Source organism: Sphaerodactylus townsendi, linkage group LG02, assembly GCF_021028975.2.
Source record: "Sphaerodactylus townsendi isolate TG3544 linkage group LG02, MPM_Stown_v2.3, whole genome shotgun sequence".
NCBI classification, from domain to species: domain Eukaryota; kingdom Metazoa; phylum Chordata; class Lepidosauria; order Squamata; family Sphaerodactylidae; genus Sphaerodactylus; species Sphaerodactylus townsendi.
The window spans coordinates 142,523,157-142,544,681 of NC_059426.1; the positions used below are offsets into that span (position 1 = coordinate 142,523,157).

At 45.2% G+C, this 21,525-nt stretch overlaps 1 protein-coding gene across 1 annotated transcript; it reads left to right on the plus strand.

Moving 5' to 3' along the window:
• The first annotated feature begins 1,759 nt into the window (after window positions 1-1,759).
• FLVCR2 (FLVCR heme transporter 2) lies at window positions 1,760-20,261 on the plus strand. Its single transcript, XM_048484623.1, has 2 exons — window positions 1,760-2,614; window positions 20,112-20,261. The coding sequence occupies exons 1-2, from the start codon at window positions 2,042-2,044 to the stop codon at window positions 20,259-20,261; spliced, it is 723 nt and encodes a 240-aa protein (XP_048340580.1). The 5' UTR covers window positions 1,760-2,041.
• Window positions 20,262-21,525: the final 1,264 nt, after the last annotated feature.

The following is a 21,525-nucleotide window of genomic DNA, read 5'->3' on the forward strand; positions in this document are numbered from 1 at the left end:
ATCTATTCCAGCATTCTGTTTTCTGTGCTGCCCAACCAGATGTTTTTGAAAATCAACAAATAGAAGAAGAGTTTGGATTTATATCCCACCTTTTTCTCCTGTAAGGAGACTCAAGGTGGCTTACAAGCTCCTTTCCCTTTCCCCTCCCCACAACAGACACCTTGTCAGGAAGATGGAGCTGAGAGAGTTCCGAAGAACGCTAGCCCAAGGTCAACCAGCAGGAATGTAGGAGTGCGGAAACAAATCACACAAAGGGTGCAGCTGTCACCACTATGAATCACAAATAAGTGGGAATTAATTTTCTCCTCCTCTGCCAACTGGACCAGAGCCAAATTTGAGGAGGTGCACTTGGGGTGGAGGCGGAGCACTGGGTTGAGGAGATAATGCAAAGATGGTAGATGGAAGCAAAGAAGTTGGTAGTAAGGGGCTAGCTAGGTGCAGTACATCTCCCACAGCTGACTGAGGGCAGTGAGGAACTGCAGGCGACTGAGCAAGAGGCCAGCCTGCTGAAGAAGCAACACCAAGACAGAGCCCCCCCCCCTTCTATCCTCCTCTGCTTTTTCCTTGGTATGATGAACAGCTCCTACCTACTCTCCAACGCACACACCCCTTCCAGCTACCATCACGAAGTTTACTAGTTGCCAGACAGCTCTCCCCACCCGCATTCTTGTAAGAAAGAGACAGGAGAACGATGAGAATGTAAGGAGTTGGCAAGGAGGATAGGGAAGGATGCAAAGGGCAGGAGCGGCCATTAGAAACGCTTGGAGACCAACTTTTGGATCCCAACCCACAGGCTGGGATACACTGTGTTAAGGGGGTTTGGTTAGCTAGCAGGCTTTCCTTTTGAGAAGCCAAAGCAACTTTTACTCTCCTTGCCATTCTGTATTCCTTACTGGGATCTGTTCTCCCCTGTGCATGTGTGTTAACTGCCATCAAGTCTCTTCCAACTCATGGTCACCCTATGAATCAATGTCCTCCTCCACCCTATGAATCAATGTCCTGTTATCAACAGCCTTCCTCAGGTCTTGCAAACTAAGGGCTTCTTTTATAGAATCAATCCATCTCATGTTCGGTCTTCCTCTTTTCCTGCTGCCCTCAAGCTTTCCTAATATTACTGGCTTTTCCAGTGACTCTTGCCTTCTTGCCACGTGACCAACATACAACAGTCTCAGTTTAGTCATTTTAGCTTCTAGGGCTTGATTTGATCTAGAACCCACTTATTCGTAGTATCCGTAACACTCTCTCTTACTCCACACTTTAAAGGAATCTATTTTCTCCCCCACCCATATCTTTTAACATTTTTTTTCCAAATTGAAAATGTCACTTCGGTGAACACTATTTCTGTCCCTCGGTGTGCTTGGAAGAATTCTGCAGATCCCTCCCAATAAGAATCATACTAATAAAAACTGGAACGCCGATTTTCCCAGAGAAAGGAGTTGTGCGTTCAATCCGGAGGCGCTGCCAGAGCCTGGTTGCCGAATTCCAGCTTTCCCCGGGAGAACAGGGCAATAGCAGCGCTCTCGGTTGCAAGGCCAAGTTGGGTACTTTCCTCCGTCCAGCCGCCGCTGTGTGCTTGCCTTGGTGGAAGGCGGGGAAAGGGGGGGGTCCACGGTCCCCAGTGGGGCGGGGCATAGACAGCCAATCCGCGGTCGGGGGGCGCGGTCGGGATGGGCAGGTAGCTAATCAGGCCCGGGGGGCGGAGCGTTTACCGAGCGACGTGTCTGTGTGGGCCGAGTGTGCAGTCACGTGGTGACCTCTGGCTCGTGAAGCAGATATTTGTTGCGAAAGGTGGGCGAAAGAATCAGTCTGTCCGGGGAGGCAAAGGTGCAGCTGGGCGAATGCGGGTGCCGGCAGACTAAGGGCTGGTGACTGAGGAAGGGACCGCGGGACGAAACCCAGAGGGTGGGAGGAAGGCAGCGAACAGGCAGAGAAGGAGAGCAGTGCCAAGTGTCCACTGCTCATCTCGGGTCTTGCTTGCCTGGGATATCTCTGTATGGTCGTGCAGGGCTGAGAGTGGGTGGCCCCTTTCCTTTTGGAAGCCATGGTGAGTGGGGGTCCAGACGTAGGAGAGAAAGGAATGAGATGCCACGAGGAGCCTGACCTGTTGCAGGAGGTGAAGCCGGAACTTATGGAGCCGGAGACCCCCAATGGGTTTGCCCCGGGATCAAACCCAGAGGTGCGCCTGACTTGGCGCCGCTGGATAATTGTGTTCCTCTTCAGTTCCTATTCCTTTTGCAATGCCTTTCAGTGGATCCAGTATGGCAGCATCAATCTCATATTTGCCCACTTTTATGATGTGACTCCTTTTGCTATCGACTGGCTCTCAATGTGCTACATGGTCATCTACATCCCCTTCCTTTTCCCCGTTGCATGGCTCCTTGACAAGAAGGGTCTGCGACTCATTGCCCTGTCTGGCTCAGCTCTTAACTGCCTAGGGGCCTGGGTGAAGGTAGGCAGTATGAAACCCCACCTCTTCCCAGTCACTGTCGTGGGCCAAGTCATCTGCTCTTTGGCCCAAGTTTTCATCCTGGGCATGCCTTCCCGCATTGCTTCTGTTTGGTTTGGATCCCGTGAGGTCTCCAGTGCATGTTCAATTGCTGTCTTTGGCAACCAGGTAGGTAGCAGCAAACTCTAATAAAGAATGTCTGTTCTGTAGTGTAAGGTGGATACAGAAGTGTTAGGACTTGGAGGCAATTGTAAGAAGTGGGGGGATAACCACAAGGTCTTGAGAAAAAGCAAAAAATTCAGCAGTGTGAGCAGTTGGGCAAGGAAATACCAAGGAAATGTTAATCTCGCAAAGTCCTGATATGGTGGAAGAGCAATGTATGTGGAGCAGGCACAACAGAAACATTTGAGCACACCTTGGGATTGCCCCCATGAGAGGGAAATGACACACTTGAAATCTGTTAGTCGGTAATACCCTCAGAAAATATAGGGAATGTTTAAAAAAAAACCTGGCGATCTGTGAGTCTCTGTAGATTTGTAGGACAAATGGGTTTTTTAATTTAAACTGGAGTGTTTTGCATGTGAACGAGGGGACAAAAAGGAACAGGACAAGTGATTCGGGGACATGGGTGTAATTTTATTAAATGTGACCCATAGGCATAGGATGAAAGGATGCGGTTTGTGTAGAAGAAATAAGATGGTGAAGGAACATGGTGTTTCAGAACATGAACTAACAGCATCTCTGTGGTGGAAAGGCTGCATGAATATTGTTGTGGAAGTTTGCTGCATTTTGCAACATCGCTTGCTCCCAAATGTGTTGTGCTAGTTTGAAAAGTTTTGTTTAAATTTGGATATCATTTTGATTTCATACATAGGTGTGGGTGAAGTATTGGGTGTTAGTTCATCTTGCTGTGCTTTGGGTGGTAAAGGAAGCAACTTGGTTCTGGAGCCAATAGACTCAAGGCAAGTATGTTGGGTTATGGTTTCTGATATTTTTCTGGCAGTCTTAGCCAGTGACACAAACCCTGAACAACATTGTGTGTGTTCTTGATGCAGCCAGATAGTTGTCTTGTGAATCTTAAAGTGTGTCTGAACTCTGTATTTCCTTTCTGAGGTCAGCATCCATAGATTGCTGGCCAGGAGAATATAAGTGTACTTCCAAGTACAGTCACCTTCGGTCATTGTTTACACTAATAGAGGAAGTGTTTCATGTACTCTGTTCCGCTTATGGGTACTTCCCAAACTCTGATTGTACTGGTTTACAAGCAATTCCCACACAGATTTTACATTTTTTGCTTGATTCTTCTGCTTTAGATCTTAATTGTCAAAACTGAGAGGCATTTAAGTGCCACTAACTTCAGTGAGGCTTGTTTAATTCACGTAGGCTAATGTCTATTAGGTAGTCAAAGACAAACTAATCTATAACTTGCCTTAGGAGCAAAGGTTCTTTGCCATGAGTGGCAAAGGTGGGTGTTATAATAACATTCTAGCAAACTTTCTTGTATGTGAAAAATGTCGCAATGAAAATTGGGATTCCGCCCCTTCCCCCCAAACATGCTGCTTTCTAGCAATTGCACTAGACAGGATCTTATATTAATTCTGGCTCCAAAAGTTGCATTAGGGCTTATTTTCAGGGGATGTTTTATTTTTTCCATGATTTTGTGCCCCCCACATAACCAGATCAGCTGCACCAGGGAATCTGTAATTAGGGCTTATTTTTGGAGTAGGGCTCATATTTCAAGCATCCTCCGAAAATCCCAAAAAATCATGCTAGGGCTTATTTTCAGGGTAGGTCTTATTTTCAGGGAAACAGGGTAGGATGTCTGGGAAAATTTAATTACTAGGCACATTTAATTATTATTATTTTTTCCTTCTTAGCATCAGATTTTTGCAGAGATTTCTGGGCTGAACATTATGAACTGAAATAAAATGCTTCCCCCCCCCCCCCCCTCTGCTTGTCATTTTTCAGGGAATGTTTCAGTGGTCAGACTTGGCCTACCATAACTGTTGGGTTGCTGCGGCTGAGCGGCTTGCAGTTCAGGCTTCTTTGTGAAATATGCAGCTGAATGTCAATATTCTGAAACACAGAACTCGGTGTCCTATTGCCTCAGTGAGGCTTTGGAAAAGAGTACAGTGCTGTTGTTGTCCAATCAGAATATAACTTTTGCTTCAGGGTTGTCCTCAGGTCCTGACCTTTCAGGTGCTGTATGCTCAATGATGACTGTAGAAGTACTGATAAGAGCAAACATTTTCTTCTTTAAGGCAACTGTGAGGACTGCCAGACTCTGAACACTGGAGATAAGTCAAGTGCACTCCTCTCAAGAAATGAAATTGGTTGCTTGTACCTGAGGAGGAGCTGTTGTAAGAACTATTGGTGTGTTTTAAGTGGCTCTTCCTAGAAAAGGTACATGTCTCTGCATTATCTGCTGTGGGTGATTTGAAAGTTGCATGCTGCTGAATGTTTCTGCCATCAAATTTGTTTCTAGACAGAGCTATACATTTTTCAGAAATTTTGGAACCATGGGGAAAAATTAGAGTTTTTTGAGGGTGAAGGGGACTGGTTTTTTGAGAGAGGTTTCTGAAGACAATGAAGTTGTTTACAGTAGTGTTGGTCATAAAGTAAGATCCAAAAGACCAAGAACATAATCCATGTAATAATAATAAGTAATAATATTAAAAGGCATTCCATGAAAAGTGTTCCTTCCAAAGGCTGACCTCTTTTTTCCTCAGTAAAAACCCAAAAGCAATAGGAAAATGTTCCGCTATAATCTGTACTACCTGAGCTGATCCTAAGGCTGAGTGGATACATAGGATACCAGTTCACACTGAATTCTGGGGAGGATGTGGTCTGTGTGCTACAGTGGCATCTCTGTAGGGTCACTGTTTTGGGAGTGAGATGTTTGCAGAGTCTCTTGCTGTAAGAGCTGACCTCATTAACAGGAGTGAAGTTGATTGTTTGTTTCCAGTACTCACTGTTAAACATCCTCAATGGATGGGCAGGTGGCTTATATTTGCAAACACTTATCTACAGGCAGTTCAAATAGCCTGTTTGTCCAGTGTTGGTTATTTCTCACTTTCGCTTCTTAAATTGTTTAAACAGAGATTGAGTTCAAGAGCATGCTTCCTTGAAACTAGTTTAATGCTGTGTTGCAAGAGATTCTTTCTGCCTTCCACAACCCCCAGTTAAGTATCTCAGCCTTAAGGGCCACAAGGCAATACTTAGACAGGAAGTCAATGGGAATAAGTTACTGGATTGACTTTAGTGGGTATTGGGTGGCATAGAACACTTAAATGGACTTTACTTATGAAAAGTAAAGAAGAAATAGGTAGGCACTAGGACTCCCATGGAGCATTTTGCTAAAAAGAGGGTCCAGGAAATGGCGGGTTAATATACACATTTACTGTCATCTTTCCATGGAAAAGAATAGAGCTGGGCCAAGTCGTGAAGAGAGATGGTGTGGATAACACAGTGCGGGTGCCACTGAGAAGCAGAGCCCTTGATACAAAAAATTACACAGAATTGTCCATTAGATTGCGTGGGTTCCTTGCCATAGCTGTAGAAATATGTTGAATTTTTGTATGTCCTTTGGAATTCATTAGAACAAAGTGACTGGTTTCTAGGGATAAAAGCAAATCCTTATACAAAAGCATAGTCCCTCACCAAGGATATAGAAGCTTTGGTGACTGGTACCAGAGAGTACTTACTTTATCTACAGATTAGGAATTTTAAGTGTAAATTGGAAACTAGGTTTTGCTATGCAACTTTGTTCTATGTTCCTCTTACTGTATCCAACTTTCTTTCTTTAACAATCTAACTGATTATGTTGGATACTTTTTTACATTGTATGTTTCAAGTTTTTCTAGTACTACTGTACCATTTATTATATTTTTCATGCTATTTTATGGCAGTCAGCTTTGATACCTAATAAGAAAAGCAGGTTATAAACAAATAAACTCTTATCCTTAACAGTCACTAACTGTATCTAATTGTTTCACTTAATAGCTGTGGGTTTGTCACAAAGGCAACACTATGAAGTTACTCATAGACAAGTCAGGAGTTTCCTTATACTTGGCAACTTCTCTAATATGCAGAAATGTATGATCTGTGTAAAGTTAACAAAATAAAAAGAAATAATCCCTCCCCAGCTCCCTTGGGAAATGGATATGTGTGGAGTGTTGATAGCAAGTGAGTTAAAGAGGGAGGAAGGGCTCTTTAGAAGTTACAGAAGTGGGGGTTGGATTGTCAAATTGCCTCCCCTCTTCCTGTGATTCCTAACAGACAGCGTTGCCAACCTCCAAGTGATAGCTGGAGATCTTTTCTAGTTCATGTTGGATCCAAAAACAAGCTTCCCTTAAGATCAGCCAGAATAGCACAGCACATTGGGTATGTTGTGTTTTGAGCTATTGAGGTTTCCATAGTTGGAGTGACGTCAGCCAAGAGTGTGACATTCAAGTGAGTGTATGCGTGGTTTTGCCCTGTCTGCTTTTACCTTGCTGCTCGCCTGATGATTGAGACATAACAGCGCAAGCCTCTGAGTTCTTCAGGTATTTAACATCCATCCTGATGAAGAGTTCCTGAAAACTCATGCAGTGTGTTGTGTTGGTTTGGTTGGTTTCAATAAAATGTATTACATGGAGCTTGGCTGTTGTGGGTTTTCCAGGCTGTATGGTCATGGTTTGGTAGTTTTTGCTCCTAATGTTTCACCTGCATCTATGTGGGATAAAATGTTAGGAACAAAAACTACCAGTCCATGGCCCCACAGCTTGGAAAACCCACAACAACCTGTTGATTCCATCTGTGAAAACCTTTGACAATGCATGGAGCTTGTTTTTGGATTTTCCTGTTTACCAACATTACTAGGCAACGGAAGTCCCATGGGGTGATGTCACATTAGGACTCTTACTAGGCAGACTAAGTTTACAGAGTGGTTTGCCATTGCCTTCACCATCATCTGCACGTTACCCCAGCAATCTGGGGACACATTTTACTGACCTCAGAAGGATGGAAGGCTGAGTCAACCTTGACACTGCTTCCTAAAACCAACTTCTGTGAGGACCAGATTGTGAGCAGAACTTTGACTGCATTACTGTAACTGACCACTCTCCGCATGGGACTCTTCACCAACATTACTACCAACTCTTTACTTTCCTATTGAAGGACTGTGCAGGAGTTGCCTTGGCAACCTGATAAAGAGTGGAAAAGCTTCTTGAAAGAACCTAGGTTGTATCAGCCGAGGTTAGTATCCTGATGCTTAGGTGCGTGTGAAACGTACGTGGCTGATTCTAATCTTAGAGGGAGCAGCAGGGATGATCAAGGTTGGGGTGACCAGCAATAAGTTACTGAAATTGACAAGGTAATGTCATGTGATATTGACACGACTCATTGGCTGTTTCTGCACGGCGGCGGAAGGGGTCGGGTCGGCGTAGATGACCGCCCGAAGCTCGACCCCCCTCTGGGACCAGCATTCACATGAACGGGTCCCAGAACTCCTCCTCCCCAGGACGAGCGTGCTGTGGCGCAGAGCTGGCGCTTCGTCGTCAGTTTGACCTACTCTGTCCTGGGCATGGCCCTCCGGCATCGTCAATCGAGGCGCCAGGGGACACGCCTCTGCCCTGCGCGACCAGCTCCGAGCTCGCAGGACAGGGGGGCGTGTCCCCAGGCCTTCAGCGACCCAAGCCGCCGTTTTCCAAAAAACCTCGCTGGGGAAGCGAGGTTGGAAAATGGTGGCTTCGAAGCAAAGCCATGCTCGCCCCTGTCGCGAACAACAGCTCTCTGGGGACGAAGCGTTTTTGCTATCATTCCCAGGGCGCTCGGCATTCCTCTCCACCAATGCTTGCGGAAAGGGCCATTATGCGTTGTCTCGTAAAAAAAACTTCTAGCTGTATCTGTTTGGGAGGCTTCTGCACCAGGACTTACCTGAGTCTTCCATCTGTGTCTTTTTCTCCAGTGCATCTTGGACACACTTCCTTGTCTTCCCACACCTTGTTGGACTCTTGTGTTTATATTTTTGTACACATTGTTATATCTTACACATTGTACACACTGTGCTGGTTTCTTTGATCCTTTGCCTGTTTTCACAGTATGTATTTTCTGTGACTTCAGTTTGGTGGTCATTAGTGTGGCAAATGCTTTTTGTTAGCATTGTTTTGACTAGCAGTGAGTTGCAAGTACTGCACAGTTAATTGGTTGTGGAAGATGGAATTCCTGCAAAATCTCATTTCCCACTCCTTTTCCATTGAAAGTCATGGAAAGCCAAGGCAAGTCGGTAGGAAATTAGAACAAGAAATGTCAGGAAGCAGAGAGATCACCAGAGCACATCGGCAGCCATGCCCATCTTAGGAACAGACAAGGCTGAGTTCTGAAACAGGAGCCTAACAATGGGGAAGGGTGAACTATGAATCTAATAAATAACAAAACAAATTGGACTTGAGTTTACCTCTGGTTGCACACAGCTCTCCACTAACAGTGTCGTGGTTTCTGTGTGAATGACCTGGAATATTGTAACTGCAGGAGATGCTCTCTAATTGTTGTAGTTTGGCCTTTGATCTCTAGCTGATACTAAGATTCTAGTGCTGAACTGCAAGGGTGTGTTGGAGTCAGCCAGTGATGTGGCCTCTGCAGTCATAACTACATTTGTAAAACTAGATACCAGTCTGAGGAGCAGTTAAGCAACATAAATAGCTCCCGTAGACATACCGGTTGCTGAACAGCAACCCTTACGTCTTCCTATAAACCTCTCTGTACAGGGCTTATATTGGGGATTGGATTCTTTCATGGCAGCACACCCAATCTGTGCTCTGCACACGTAGAAGGAGTGACAGCCTGCTCCAGTTTCTTGCCTTCCTCGTGGCTGACAGTTAGGAGTAAGCACTGTTCTTCTGTAGCTTCATCAACATTTCACGGAATTTCAGTTTGAGGGTTTTCTGTTGTTGTTGAAGCTACTCAGCTGAGACCTCATAGCAGAGGGTGTGTATGTGGGGGCATTCCCTGGGTCTAATACTTGCATTTTTTTAATCATTCCACAGTGATTAGAAGTTATTTCTGTTTTCATTTGAGGTTTAGTTTAATATTTATAGAGGAGTTCATGACAGCAAGTTTTTGAGTGGCAATCAGTTTCAAGGAAGAACCACATTTGTAAAGTTTAGTTGAATAAGTACTGTGAAGTGCCATACATTTGTTAATCCATGCCAGAACATTGGCCTTTTCCACTTACAGCGTTTATCCCAGATTATATACAGTGTCGATCTCAGAGACTTGGAATAATTTTCCATAATGTTTGTACTTATGCCTCCCTTTGCAATGTTGTTTTTATTTCAGTTTAGCCAGTTTTATCTTGTCTGCATGGGAAGCGATTTGTTTGGTGGGGTGGCATCCTGTCACTCATGGCATGGGGAATGATCATTCTGGATATGCCCGGCTTCGCCCTAATGTTTCTGTCTTTTTGGCACAGGCAGTCTAGCGATAACGCATCCATGTTACTTCACTCAGTCTGCCCTGATTGGCCACTGCAGCCATGGTCCTGTATTTTTTAAAAAACTGCCCCCATTCTTGTCTGAGATTCTCTGAGCTGCACTTCTAATCAAGCAATTTTTAAAAATTGCATGTCGGAGAATCTTTCCTTTGTGAGTATTTTCAGTTCATTCTATTCAGCCCCTTTGCATTTTGAAAAAATTGCACTTCCAGCCAAGCTCCTTTTTTAAATTGGATGCTGGAGAATCTCTCTGTTGTGAGTACAGTCATTCTCTTTGGCCCCTTTGCTTTTGGAAAAGTTTGCACTCAAAATGGATACCACAAGGCGAGGGAAGATCCATCATTATGCATATTTATATGCACCCTCAAACCATTGCAAATTTATAGCAGACCAAATAATTTTTTTTGCTTCCTCAAGAAAAGAAAAGTATGCAGGAAAATGAATGAAACAGGGGAAACTGGGGAAAGGCCCTAAGAGCACATCATAGAATGATATAGCTGGCCTGCAAATGTGTGGATATAAAGTGCGTACATAAGCTCCAGTGTGTGTTTGTCTTGGTAAGGCTGCTAGCTGGGCTGGTTTATCACCAGTATGCCATGACTTACAACGAAGCCATTCTGTCGGGTCACGAGGGGAGCGTCAGTCACCTCCTGCAGCTCTACAGCACTGTTTGGAGGCGTAGCTGGTTGGTTGAAGCAGAGCAGGCTAAAGCTGAATCCAACTAAGAGCGGAGATTCTCTGGCCTAGGCTGGTGGAAGTTTAATGCCGCCCGATTAGTGGAGGCTTCATTGGCACCCGACCCCTTCCGCCCCAGAGCCTGCAAGGGGGTCCACCTGGATTCGCCTCTCTCTTTCAATGGAGACCCAGGCCCATGTAACCAGCGGGCGCGCTTTTTTCATCTTCGACAAATGCCCGCCACTGGCCCCTTCCTTCCCAGGCGGACCTGGCCACTGTAATCCATGCAACGGTCACCTCCAGGCTAGACTATTGCAACTCAGCTTCGCTACGCTGGCCTTCCCTTGGCGGCTGATCCGTGAAATTGAAACTGGTCCAGCATGCGGGCGCTCGCTTGCTCACGGGGAGGTGCCTTTAGAGACCACATCACGCCTCGTGGTGCCAAATTCTGCATTGGCTTCCAGTTGAGTTCCTCGACTGTCTCTGCAAATTGCATTGGTGTTAACCTTTAAGGCCTTGCGCTGGCCTGGGGACCTTCGTATCTGAGAGACTGTCTGGCCCCATATCCCACGTCCCGGTCGGTCTCATGCCTCAGCAGAGGCCAACTCTGCCTCGTGGATCCCAGCCCTCTAGAGGATGCTGCTGGTTTCCACTAGGACCCAGGGCTTCTTTACGGCCCTGGCCCCTGCCTGGTGGAATGCTCTTCCTCCACTGTCAGACCCTCGCGGGATCTGCCAAGGGACCTTTAACGAAATCTGCAGGGCCTGTAAGATCGAAAGTTATTCCGCCCGGGCTTTGGAGAGTCCAGCTGCTGATAGGGTGCCCAGAAACAACTAAAACCTGCTGCCCCTAAGTGTACTGAGATTTTATGTACAGCTCGATTCTGTCGATGGAGGGCGGTCACGCCCTGCAATCTAGCACTGTTTGGAGGCGGCTGGTTGAAACAGAGCAGGTTAAAGCTGGATCAGTGAGAGCGGAGATTCTCTGGCCTGGGCAGGTGGAAGTTCCAGCCCGCCCGATTAGTAGAGGTTTCATTGGCACCCGACCCCTTCCGTCCATAGCCGCAAGAAGGTCACCTGGGTCGTCTCTTTCAATGGAGACTAGGTGTATGCCAGCGGGTTGCGTTTTTCATCTTGACAAATGGCTGACTGGCCTTCCTCTCCAGTGACCTGGCCACTGTAATCCATACAGCAGTCACCTCCAGGCTGAACTATTATTACCTTCGCTCGCTGGCCTTCCTGCGGCTGATCGGAGGTAGAAACTGGTCAGCATGCGGCTTTCCGTTGCTCAGGAGGTACGCTGGGAACCAGGCCATCTTATTTTAACGCCGTGTACATAAACTTGCAGTTTGGAATTGGATTCTGGATTTTCAACATATCCACTGTTTTATTTATCGTTGTAAACCGCCCTTGATGACTGGAGGGCGTATAAAAGTGGAATAATAAATAAATAAATAAATAAATAAATAAATAAATAAATAAATAAATAAATAAAAATTATTGGTAGTAACCTTTAAGGCCTTGTAGCGGTCTGGGACCTCGTATCTGAGAGACTATCTGGCCCCAGCCGCGTCCCGGTCGGTCTCACGTTCAGCAGAGGCCAACCTGCCTCGTGATCCCAGCCCTCTGTAGTCGGCTGGCCTCCCGCTAAGACCCAGGGCTTTTCTGGCCCTGGCCTGCTAGTGGAATGCTCTTCCTCAACTGTCAGACCCTCGCGGGATATGCCAGATTCCATAGGAGGGCCTGCAAGACCGAGATTATTCCGCCCGGGCTTTGGAGAGTCAGCTGATAGGGTGCCAAGAAACAACTAAAACCTGCTGTCCTTGTAAATTTTTAATAGCTGGAGGCCATCTTATTTTAATTATTGATATAGCAGATGCTTAGCTTTTAGAATTGTTTTAATTTTCAACATATCCACTGTTTTATTTAATGTTGTAAAACCGCCCTTAAGGCCCTTAGGAGGCGGTATAAAGAATGGAGATAATAATAAAATAAAATAAAATAAATAAAATAAATAAAATAAAATAAAATAAAATAAAATAAAATAAATGTTATAAACAAATAGAAGCATTTACTTATGATCACTTTGGCCTTTTTTATTTGTACAGTTCAGGTTGAAATTGATTTGGAATGAGTTGCTCTAGCACCCATGGGAAAGACAAGGAGCTCTTCACGATTCTAGCCTTGTACTGCAACAAAAGGAAGGTTAGCGTAGCACTGACTGATGCATTCTCACTGGTGCTCAATTGTTAATCTATCCTTGGAAAAATGTATAAAAGGAAGGGAGAAAATGGCGAAAGGGGAAAATGGCCAACCAAGGGCTGAAGGGGAGGTTGGGTGACTATATGAAGGCATAGATAAGGGCCTGCTGTTTGGAGAGACAGGGAAATAAACCAAGATCCAGTATGATTGCACGCTTAAGGAAAGTTGGCTCGGAAATGGTTCAGGGAAAACAACACAGTGAAAGTGTTTGTGAATGCAACAGAGGCAAGGACGTAGGTAAGGGGGGGTTCCTGGGTTTAACTCCCCGCATTACATGTCCGAAGCTCCGCCCCGTTTGTATTTTAAAGTGTTTTTCTTCGAGTTTCAAGTTTTATATGGTCTGGTGGAGGCAGAAGTTTCTATTTCTGCACCAAAATTTCAGGGATTGTTTGGGAGACTCTCCTGATGATACCACCCAAGTTAGGTGAGGTTTGGTTTAGGGGGTCCTAAGTTATGGACTCCCAAGAAGGGTACCCCCATCCCCCATTGTTTCCAATGGGAGTTTTTACAGAGATGGGGGCTACACCCTTTGGAGTCCAAGCAACTTTGGGCCCCCTGAAACAAACTTCACCAAACCTGGGTGGTATCATCAGGTGAGTCTCCTGAAGATACCCTGAACGTTTGGTGCTGCTAGCTTAACAATTGCATCCCTGAAAGCAGGCACCCCCAAAATTTCCCCAGATTCTCCTTTAAATCCACCCCCTTCGGCATGGACTTAAAGGCAGAATGTGAGGTCCCCAGTTTAAACATTGCAAGTGATGCTGTTTCAGGGTGGGGGAGAATCCACCCCAAAACGGCATCACTTTCAATGTTGTTTTAACTGGGGATCTCAGATTCTCCGTTTAAGGTGGATTTAAAAGGAGAATCTGGGCTCCCAAGCTTAAACACCATTGAAAATTATGCTGTTTGGGGGTGGATTCCAGTATCACAGTGACTGCCCATGGGGGGGCCTCTGCAAAACTCAGATTTTGCACCAGGCTCCATTTTCCCTAGCTACGCCACTGCCTGGAGGAGAGGGCAGAGAGGGCTGCCGGCTGAGAGCCCTGCTGGTGGGGGGTGGGTGAGACAAGGGAGTCTGCCATCCCTGGCCTCAGAGGGCTGCTTTTATAAGCACTGAGGCCGGGGGCAGGGCTTGGGGAAACATGGCTATGCCTCCAGGGGCGGGTGGGGATGTGGCCCTGCCCCTGAACCCCCCCATAAAAAATCTATACCTATGTCCTTGACGAGAGGAAAAGTTGGTTAGAAATGTTTTCAAAACCAAATCGGTCAAAAAGTGTGCAGAATTTTAACACTGAAATGTAGCATCTGATGGTAGGAAATGTAACATCTGATGGTAGGAAAACACTTACTGTGTTCTCTTTTTGCTTTGCTTTTTCGGGTCCCTTTCAGCTAGACAATATTTGCTTGTGCAGTAGTAGTGCTTTCATCACACTTGATGCCTGCCTATTCTGTACCTGAGTTTCTTCATCTATATGATAGCCATTAGGAATACAATGGCGTGTTTAGGGCTAAAAAGGGATATGTGGTTAAAAAAAATCATGTTTTATTATCATCTTGAGTGGTTATAGGGTCAGAAGTTGTTCTGTAAAGTTTTTGTGTACTATAAAATGTACCCGCCCTATACTGTGTGTCTGTGTAAAACATCTTAATTTCACCCCCTCTTTAAAGGTTTCTGCGGAATCTGACCATTTTCCTTGCAGAAAACATTGTTTTTCCTTGCAAACAGATATTTTTTGAGCATTTCTACTCATGGTTATTTAAGAGGCTTAATTTATAGAGGCGAAATAAGAATATTGCAGGAGCTGGAGTTGAAGAAACATGCTATCTAGGTTTCATCTAATATATACAGCCTTTCAGTATCTGACTCTGGTTAACTAATAGTGCCGTCACCTGTTGGTAGATGTTAACATATTTAGGTAATGTGTATCAAGTAGCTGATTAATAGCTTTTCTGCTCTTAGAAACCGCTTATCTCCATTTCATTAGCTATTTTCTTAGGAAGCTGTACCTACAACACTAATCATGTTGTTTTGGTGCAGTGGGGAGTATGATAAATTTGTGCAGGTAAAGATGAAGCAAGACATGTTGGTTTTGAAATAGCAAATTGTGTGTGGAGAACTGGGGGGGGACTGGAGTTATCTGTGCTTTGCTCATTCTTTCTCTGGGAAAAGGGAGGTTGTTATTCTAAGAACTTATCTGGGATTACATACTTGGATGTGGTGACCATCCTCCATAAATTCTTGTGTATAGTTTTTTCACAGCTCCGTTGAGTCCCCAGCTTTATTTTTTAGTAGGCAAACAGATGTCTTCCCTGAAACCTTGGAACATTGGAAGCATATCAAGAGCAACAGGAATTGCTTCAGTCTTTGACCCTCCCTCCCCAAACTGTTCTCCAAAGCATTTCCTATCAGCAGAAATACTTTTTAAAGTAAGTGCAGGTTTTATAAAGACTACTGGGAAGTATTCTCCAGGGAGCACAGAAATGCCCCACACACTCACAGCTAGAAGACCTTTTACAAATTCGATGTTTAGCCTACAAGTTGTAAAGATCACACCCATGGCAAGCATGGTGATGGTTAGGACTGAGTTTGTTTCCCCTAGGTACCTGTGACTGAAGCTGATTCCGCAAGATAAATAAAAAAAACAGGCAGTGTGGAAAACGGTATGAAAAGCGGTGTAAAAAGAGAGGGTTTAAAAGAAAAGCGGTTGTAAAAGCTGCTTTATACCTTGCTTTTCACACCATTTTCACACCACTGTTTTTGGCCCATGCGGAATCAGCCTGAGTTTGTTTCCCCTAGGTACCTGTGACTGAGTTTGTTTCCCTTGGTACATGCGAAAGTGAACAAGACATATATTTATATTGAAGTAAAAAATGACCAGAAAAGAAAGGAGAAGGAAAAAACTTCAACTCAGAAAACCAGGTCAATCATCTTGGTTACCTAAGTGAAAAAAATGAAACATTCTCAGAAAATGAAGCAAATGTTCTGAACCTGTCTATAACTTTCCTTGAACAAACATTTCAGGCTCATTTTACCGTAATTATGGTAAAATCTCCACCCCCCCCCACCCCCCCAAGAGCTACATGGCTATCCCTTTCAAAGTCACAACTAAAGGTAAAATGGTTGCTAGGTTTTAAAATGTTGGGCTGCTTTCAGAAGTGAGGCTAATGCCAAGCTTTGTATTTCTGAGAGCCAGCATGGTGTAGTGGTTAAGAGCAGGTGGATTCTAATCTGGAGAACTGGGTTTGATTCCCCACTCCTCCACCTGAGTGGCGGAGGCTTATCTGGTGAACCAAATGTGTTTCCGCACTCCTTCATTCCTGCTGGGTGACCTTGGGCTAGTCACAGTTCTTTGGAACTCTCTCAGCCTCACCTACCTCACAAGGTGTGTGTTGTGGGGACAGGAAGGGAAAGAAGCTTGTAAGCCACCTTGAGTCTCTTTACAGGAGAGAAAGGTGAGGTATAAATCCAGACTTCTCCTTCTTACCGTGAGGGTGTCTTCCTTTCAGTGGGGCAAAGTAATCCATTTTCTGACCACAATACTAATACAACGGAGCATAACAGCAGAGCTCTTCTTCTCCTGTGTCTATAAACTGAAAGCTAAACCAAGATCAGTGAGAAGGTGAGTTTAGGCTCATGTCTTCTCTGTGTTTTAGCCATAATCTAACAATGTTCACAAAGGTATCCGTTCAAAGTAAAAACGTATTCTTAGAACTACTTGTGCAAAAACACCTTTTGTCTTTAAACGTTAAAATTGCTTGCCATTCTGTCAGCAAAAGTCAGTAACGTCAGAGGCTAGGTGCAAGTCCAGGATTGCCCGTCAAAATACTGAAGAACTTTGGCTGTGTTTCCTTTATCTAGTGGTGAATGAACCGCTAAATCCAGCCCAGTGCTTGTGTCTGGAGGTCAAGAACTTGTCAACAGAAGAGATAGTGGGAAGGACATTTAAACTTTAGGCTTGCTCTGATCTACTAGATGCAGGCATTCTGGCTTCTGGGACAAAAGAAGCCAGCATAAGATTTAGGCTTTGTTGTAGAAAAGCCAGCTGTAGAAGCTGTCAGAGAGTTGCCCAGCAGATTGGCGGATTGTGGGGTGCCACAACTGCTGGTTTAATCTGCTTGCAGTCTTGTTCTGGAGTCTGGACCCCAAGTTTTTTAGGGTAGACCTTGGCCCTTGATCCAGTGCACAACAGATCTCTGAATAGATTCTCAAAGGTAGTGGATGTTCCAAGCTCCTGAAACATTTCCCATTCATTTGCTAGCAGGCTTTTTCTGACTGAGTGGAATTCTTGAGGGGGTCTTCTAGTGGTATGGTGGTAGAAAGTGCCACCAGGTCACTGCTGACTTATGGTTACTCTGTAGGGTTTTCAAAGCAAGAGACTGTTGGGAGGTGGTTTGCCATTGCTGGCCTCCATGTGGGCTGAGAGAGCTCTGAGAGAACTGTGACTGGCCAGCAAGCTTTTTGTGGAGGAGTAGGGAATTGGACCCAGTTTTCCAGATTAGAACCCACTGCTCTTAACTTCACTGGCCTACCATTATGCTTGCATGCAATTAGCTCAAATAATATATTTATAAATAAATAGCCCACTAACATTCCCTTTTCACTGGACGCAGTGTGTAACAGACTTCTCTCTGTGATACACCTCTGAAGATGCCAGCCACAGATGCAGGCGAAATGTTAGGAACAAGATCTACCAGGCCATGGCCACACAGCCCGGAAAACCCACCACAACCAGCCCTCTTAATGTCATTGAAGTAATTGCCCAGGAGCATCATATTGCTTGGGCAATTGGGCAGCATAAAATGTATAGATGTTTTGCATGCATGTAACATGAAGTTGGGGTATAGATTGCCTTAACAAATAACAGTGTCAGATGGGAGACAGAGAGAGTCATTGGAAGAATGTAAACAAGAATGCTTCCACTTTAACTGATGGCATACCAGGCTGCATCTGAAGAAATGAGGTCTGACCCACAAAAGCTGATGCTCAAATAAACTGGTTGGTTGGTTGGTCTTACAGTTGCCCCTTGATCTCTCTCTGACTTTATCCAAGTCTGCTTCTACTTATTATGACATGAATTCACAAGATTCCCACAATCCTAAAGATGCATTTTAGAAACTATATGACACTGGCTTTTGTTGAGCCAAGTAAGTATCAGTGATGCAATCCTAAGGCTGCCATTCAGTTAGTTGCTGCAGAGTGAACAGAAGTGATGGACCTCTTAAAAAGAATAAGAGGCCGAACCAAGAAAATGGAGGAGCCTGGGAATCTTTTAAATATTATAACTCCTGAGGCTTTTGTGGGGTGTGTAGAATTCTGCCCTGTGAGCAGTGGACCACTTATCAGATTAGATATAAAATAGATATAAAATAATGACTTGTTCCTATACTGTTTCCATCTCATCAGATTTTTAACTTGTTAAATGTGCACCTATATAGAAAAGCATAAACACATCCCTTGAAAACCTTAGCAAAAATTGATGGCCAACGAAATGCCAGATAGATGTTCCTTGAAGGTCTACAACCCAGGCATAAAAGACAAAGCTACCTCCTGTTTTTCATAGATACACTGCCCCTGATCATGGGGGCCCCAGTTGGCTATCATGGCTTCTAGCAACAGATAGAGCCATCATCCATGAATGTGTTTAATCATTTTTTAAAGCTGTAGGCCATCTTGTGTCAGTATTAATTTCTTGAGCAAGATTTGAGTCCATTAGCTACTGAGTTCGTAGTTTATTTTATTAGACTTGACTCTTGCTGTTCTACTGCAGACCAGTGTATTTACCCACCTGTAATTTGTTGTGGAGCATGATCCACAGATAAACTCACTCCCAGTCTTTTCCTGTTTTTGGTGAGTAGGAAGAATTTATCTGCAAAATCACACACACACCCCCTCAATTTTCTGGCTGCCTGAAGTGGGGAAACTTGTTCTTGTTTCTCAGGATTAGCAATGGATAAAGTAATAGCCTATGGCATTTGGAAGCGATTCCAATTCAAATCCCTTGAAAATATACTGGCTATCTTTGGACAAGGCACTTACCTCAGAGTCTGTTCTCAGTCTTCAAAATAATAATAGTTATGTACTCTTAGGATTGTTTGTTGAAGATTAACATTAGTGGTTTGAAGGACTTTTCATTCTGGGAGCACTATGTAAAGTTCTTGCAAGCTTCCTGTGAGGTATGAGTTGGTCTGTGCACTAACACACTTTTAACACAGTGTAGTCCAGTTGTAGATCCATGTAAGGTGGATCTATTCCCTTTCAGATCCTCACAATCAAGTGTAACATTATGGTAATAGTGAACTCCAAAGCCTTCTACTGCCTGTAAGATGAGAAAGAGTTTCAGGACCATGTCTGACTGATGAAGAACTCTTGACAAACATTGTGAGAGTTAATGATTTGTGGGTTAGATGATATTCTTGGCTGAGGTATGGACATTAGTTCATATCTAAAAGGTCAAATGTGACACAAAGTAAATTCCAGAATTTGAATTTTCCCCATCTGAACACAAAGGGACGGAACTGATTTTATATTTCTAATGAATTCCACCAATATTTTAAGGATTATTGTATATTTCTGCTTATGGATTCTCAGCTATGCTCCTGTTTTGCTGGTATTATGAAACAATTTGTGCAACTGAAAAACAATATCAGTGTGATACAGACTATCCAGATCACCACAGTCTTCTCAATCTGTTGGTCAAGATAAAGGTTATGCTACCATGGCCAAAACATTTCTTCATAATCAGGAGTTTGGGTGCACTGGTAAATATTACAGAGTGGATTCTGCCTTTTCTTGCTTTACAGTGAAACTCTAACCAGAAACTCTAACACTCACGCACGCGCACGCGCACACACACACACACACACACACACACACACACACACACACACACACACACACAGAGTCTGCTAGGTTCAACCTGTTTCTTATCTTTTGAGAGACCAATTCTCAATAGATCTACTCAACAATAAGTCCAATTTTCCCCTCAGCGGGGTTTGTTCCAGGAAAGTGTTTCTAGGATTGCAGCCTGAACTTCTAAAAGAATGTGTATTAAACTGTGGAACTTGGAAGAAGACAGAATAAATGAGATAACTGTGGAGCCCAGAGCACACGCAGGATTTTACTGATGTTGCTGTCTTGAGGGACAACTCTAAATAGTCATTTGTATATCTTATGCTAAGTTCTTCCTACATTATCTATCAAAGCAGAAATATGTATGGGAGATGATAAGTGCCATCTAATGTTGTCTTCTGTGTTCAGCTTGGCATTGCTGTGGGGTTCCTCCTTCCTCCGGTTTTGGTTCCCAATGTTGACAATAAGGAGACGCTGGCTTACCACATAAGCATAATGTTCTATATGACTGCAGCTGTGGCAACGGCACTCTTTGTCTTGGTTACTTTTGGTGAGTAAAAAAAATGATGTTCAAACCTATTACTCTGCATGAATGCTCATGTATTTAGCAATGTGGTATATAGACAATATGAGGTTTTGAAATCAATGGAAGAAGAGATGGGTGTTAATTTTAGCGACATCTTATGGTATAATGATAACACAAGAAAAATGAAAAAAGGCCTCTGTGACTATTTTGGCTAACAGATTCTTGAGAAAGATTTAACAATATTCTAAGCCCAGGTTTATTGCCCCTGGCACTGATGACTTATAATTCAGGAATTCTTGATGACAGAAATGTTTGGTGGCTTGACTGTTCACCCTTAAAAAAAAAGCCACGAAGGATTGATTTGAAAATGATCACATCCTTTTGTTTAAAGAGATTGTAAGAAAAATGGTTGGATGCTATCATTGATTACTCCAGTACTTAAAACTTAGAGCCATTGCTCGATGAATATAAAATAAGAATAGGAATAAGATGGAATTGGAATTGCTAATAAAGAGGAACGTATGCAAAACATATATTGCGGATAACTTTATGAATAAGGAGCAGCAGTACAACACTGTAGGAGAGCCTACTTTGTCTGGCTTGATGGCCCAGGCTAGCTGGATCTTGTCAGATCTTGGAAATTATGCAGGGTTGGCCTTGTCTACAACTTGGATAAGAGACCACCATGGAAATCCAGAGGTGCTATGCGGAGGCAGTCAATGGCTAACCACCTCTGCTTGTCTCTCACTTTGGAAACCCTATGACACAGGTGTCAAACTCGTGGCCCTCCAGATGTTATGGACTACAGTTCCCATAGGGGGGTGGGGGGGGGGGGGGGTGGGGGGGGGGGGGGGTGGGGGGGGGGGGGGGTGGGGGGGGGGGGGGGTGGGGGGGGGGGGGGGTGGGGGGGGGGGGGGGTGGGGGGGGGGGGGGGTGGGGGGGGGGGGGGGTGGGGGGGGGGGGGGGTGGGGGGGGGGGGGGGTGGGGGGGGGGGGGGGTGGGGGGGGGGGGGGGTGGGGGGGGGGGGGGGTGGGGGGGGGGGGGGGTGGGGGGGGGGGGGGGTGGGGGGGGGGGGGGGTGGGGGGGGGGGGGGGTGGGGGGGGGGGGGGGTGGGGGGGGGGGGGGGTGGGGGGGGGGGGGGGTGGGGGGGGGGGGGGGTGGGGGGGGGGGGGGGTGGGGGGGGGGGGGGGTGGGGGGGGGGGGGGGTGGGGGGGGGGGGGGGTGGGGGGGGGGGGGGGTGGGGGGGGGGGGGGGTGGGGGGGGGGGGGGGTGGGGGGGGGGGGGGGTGGGGGGGGG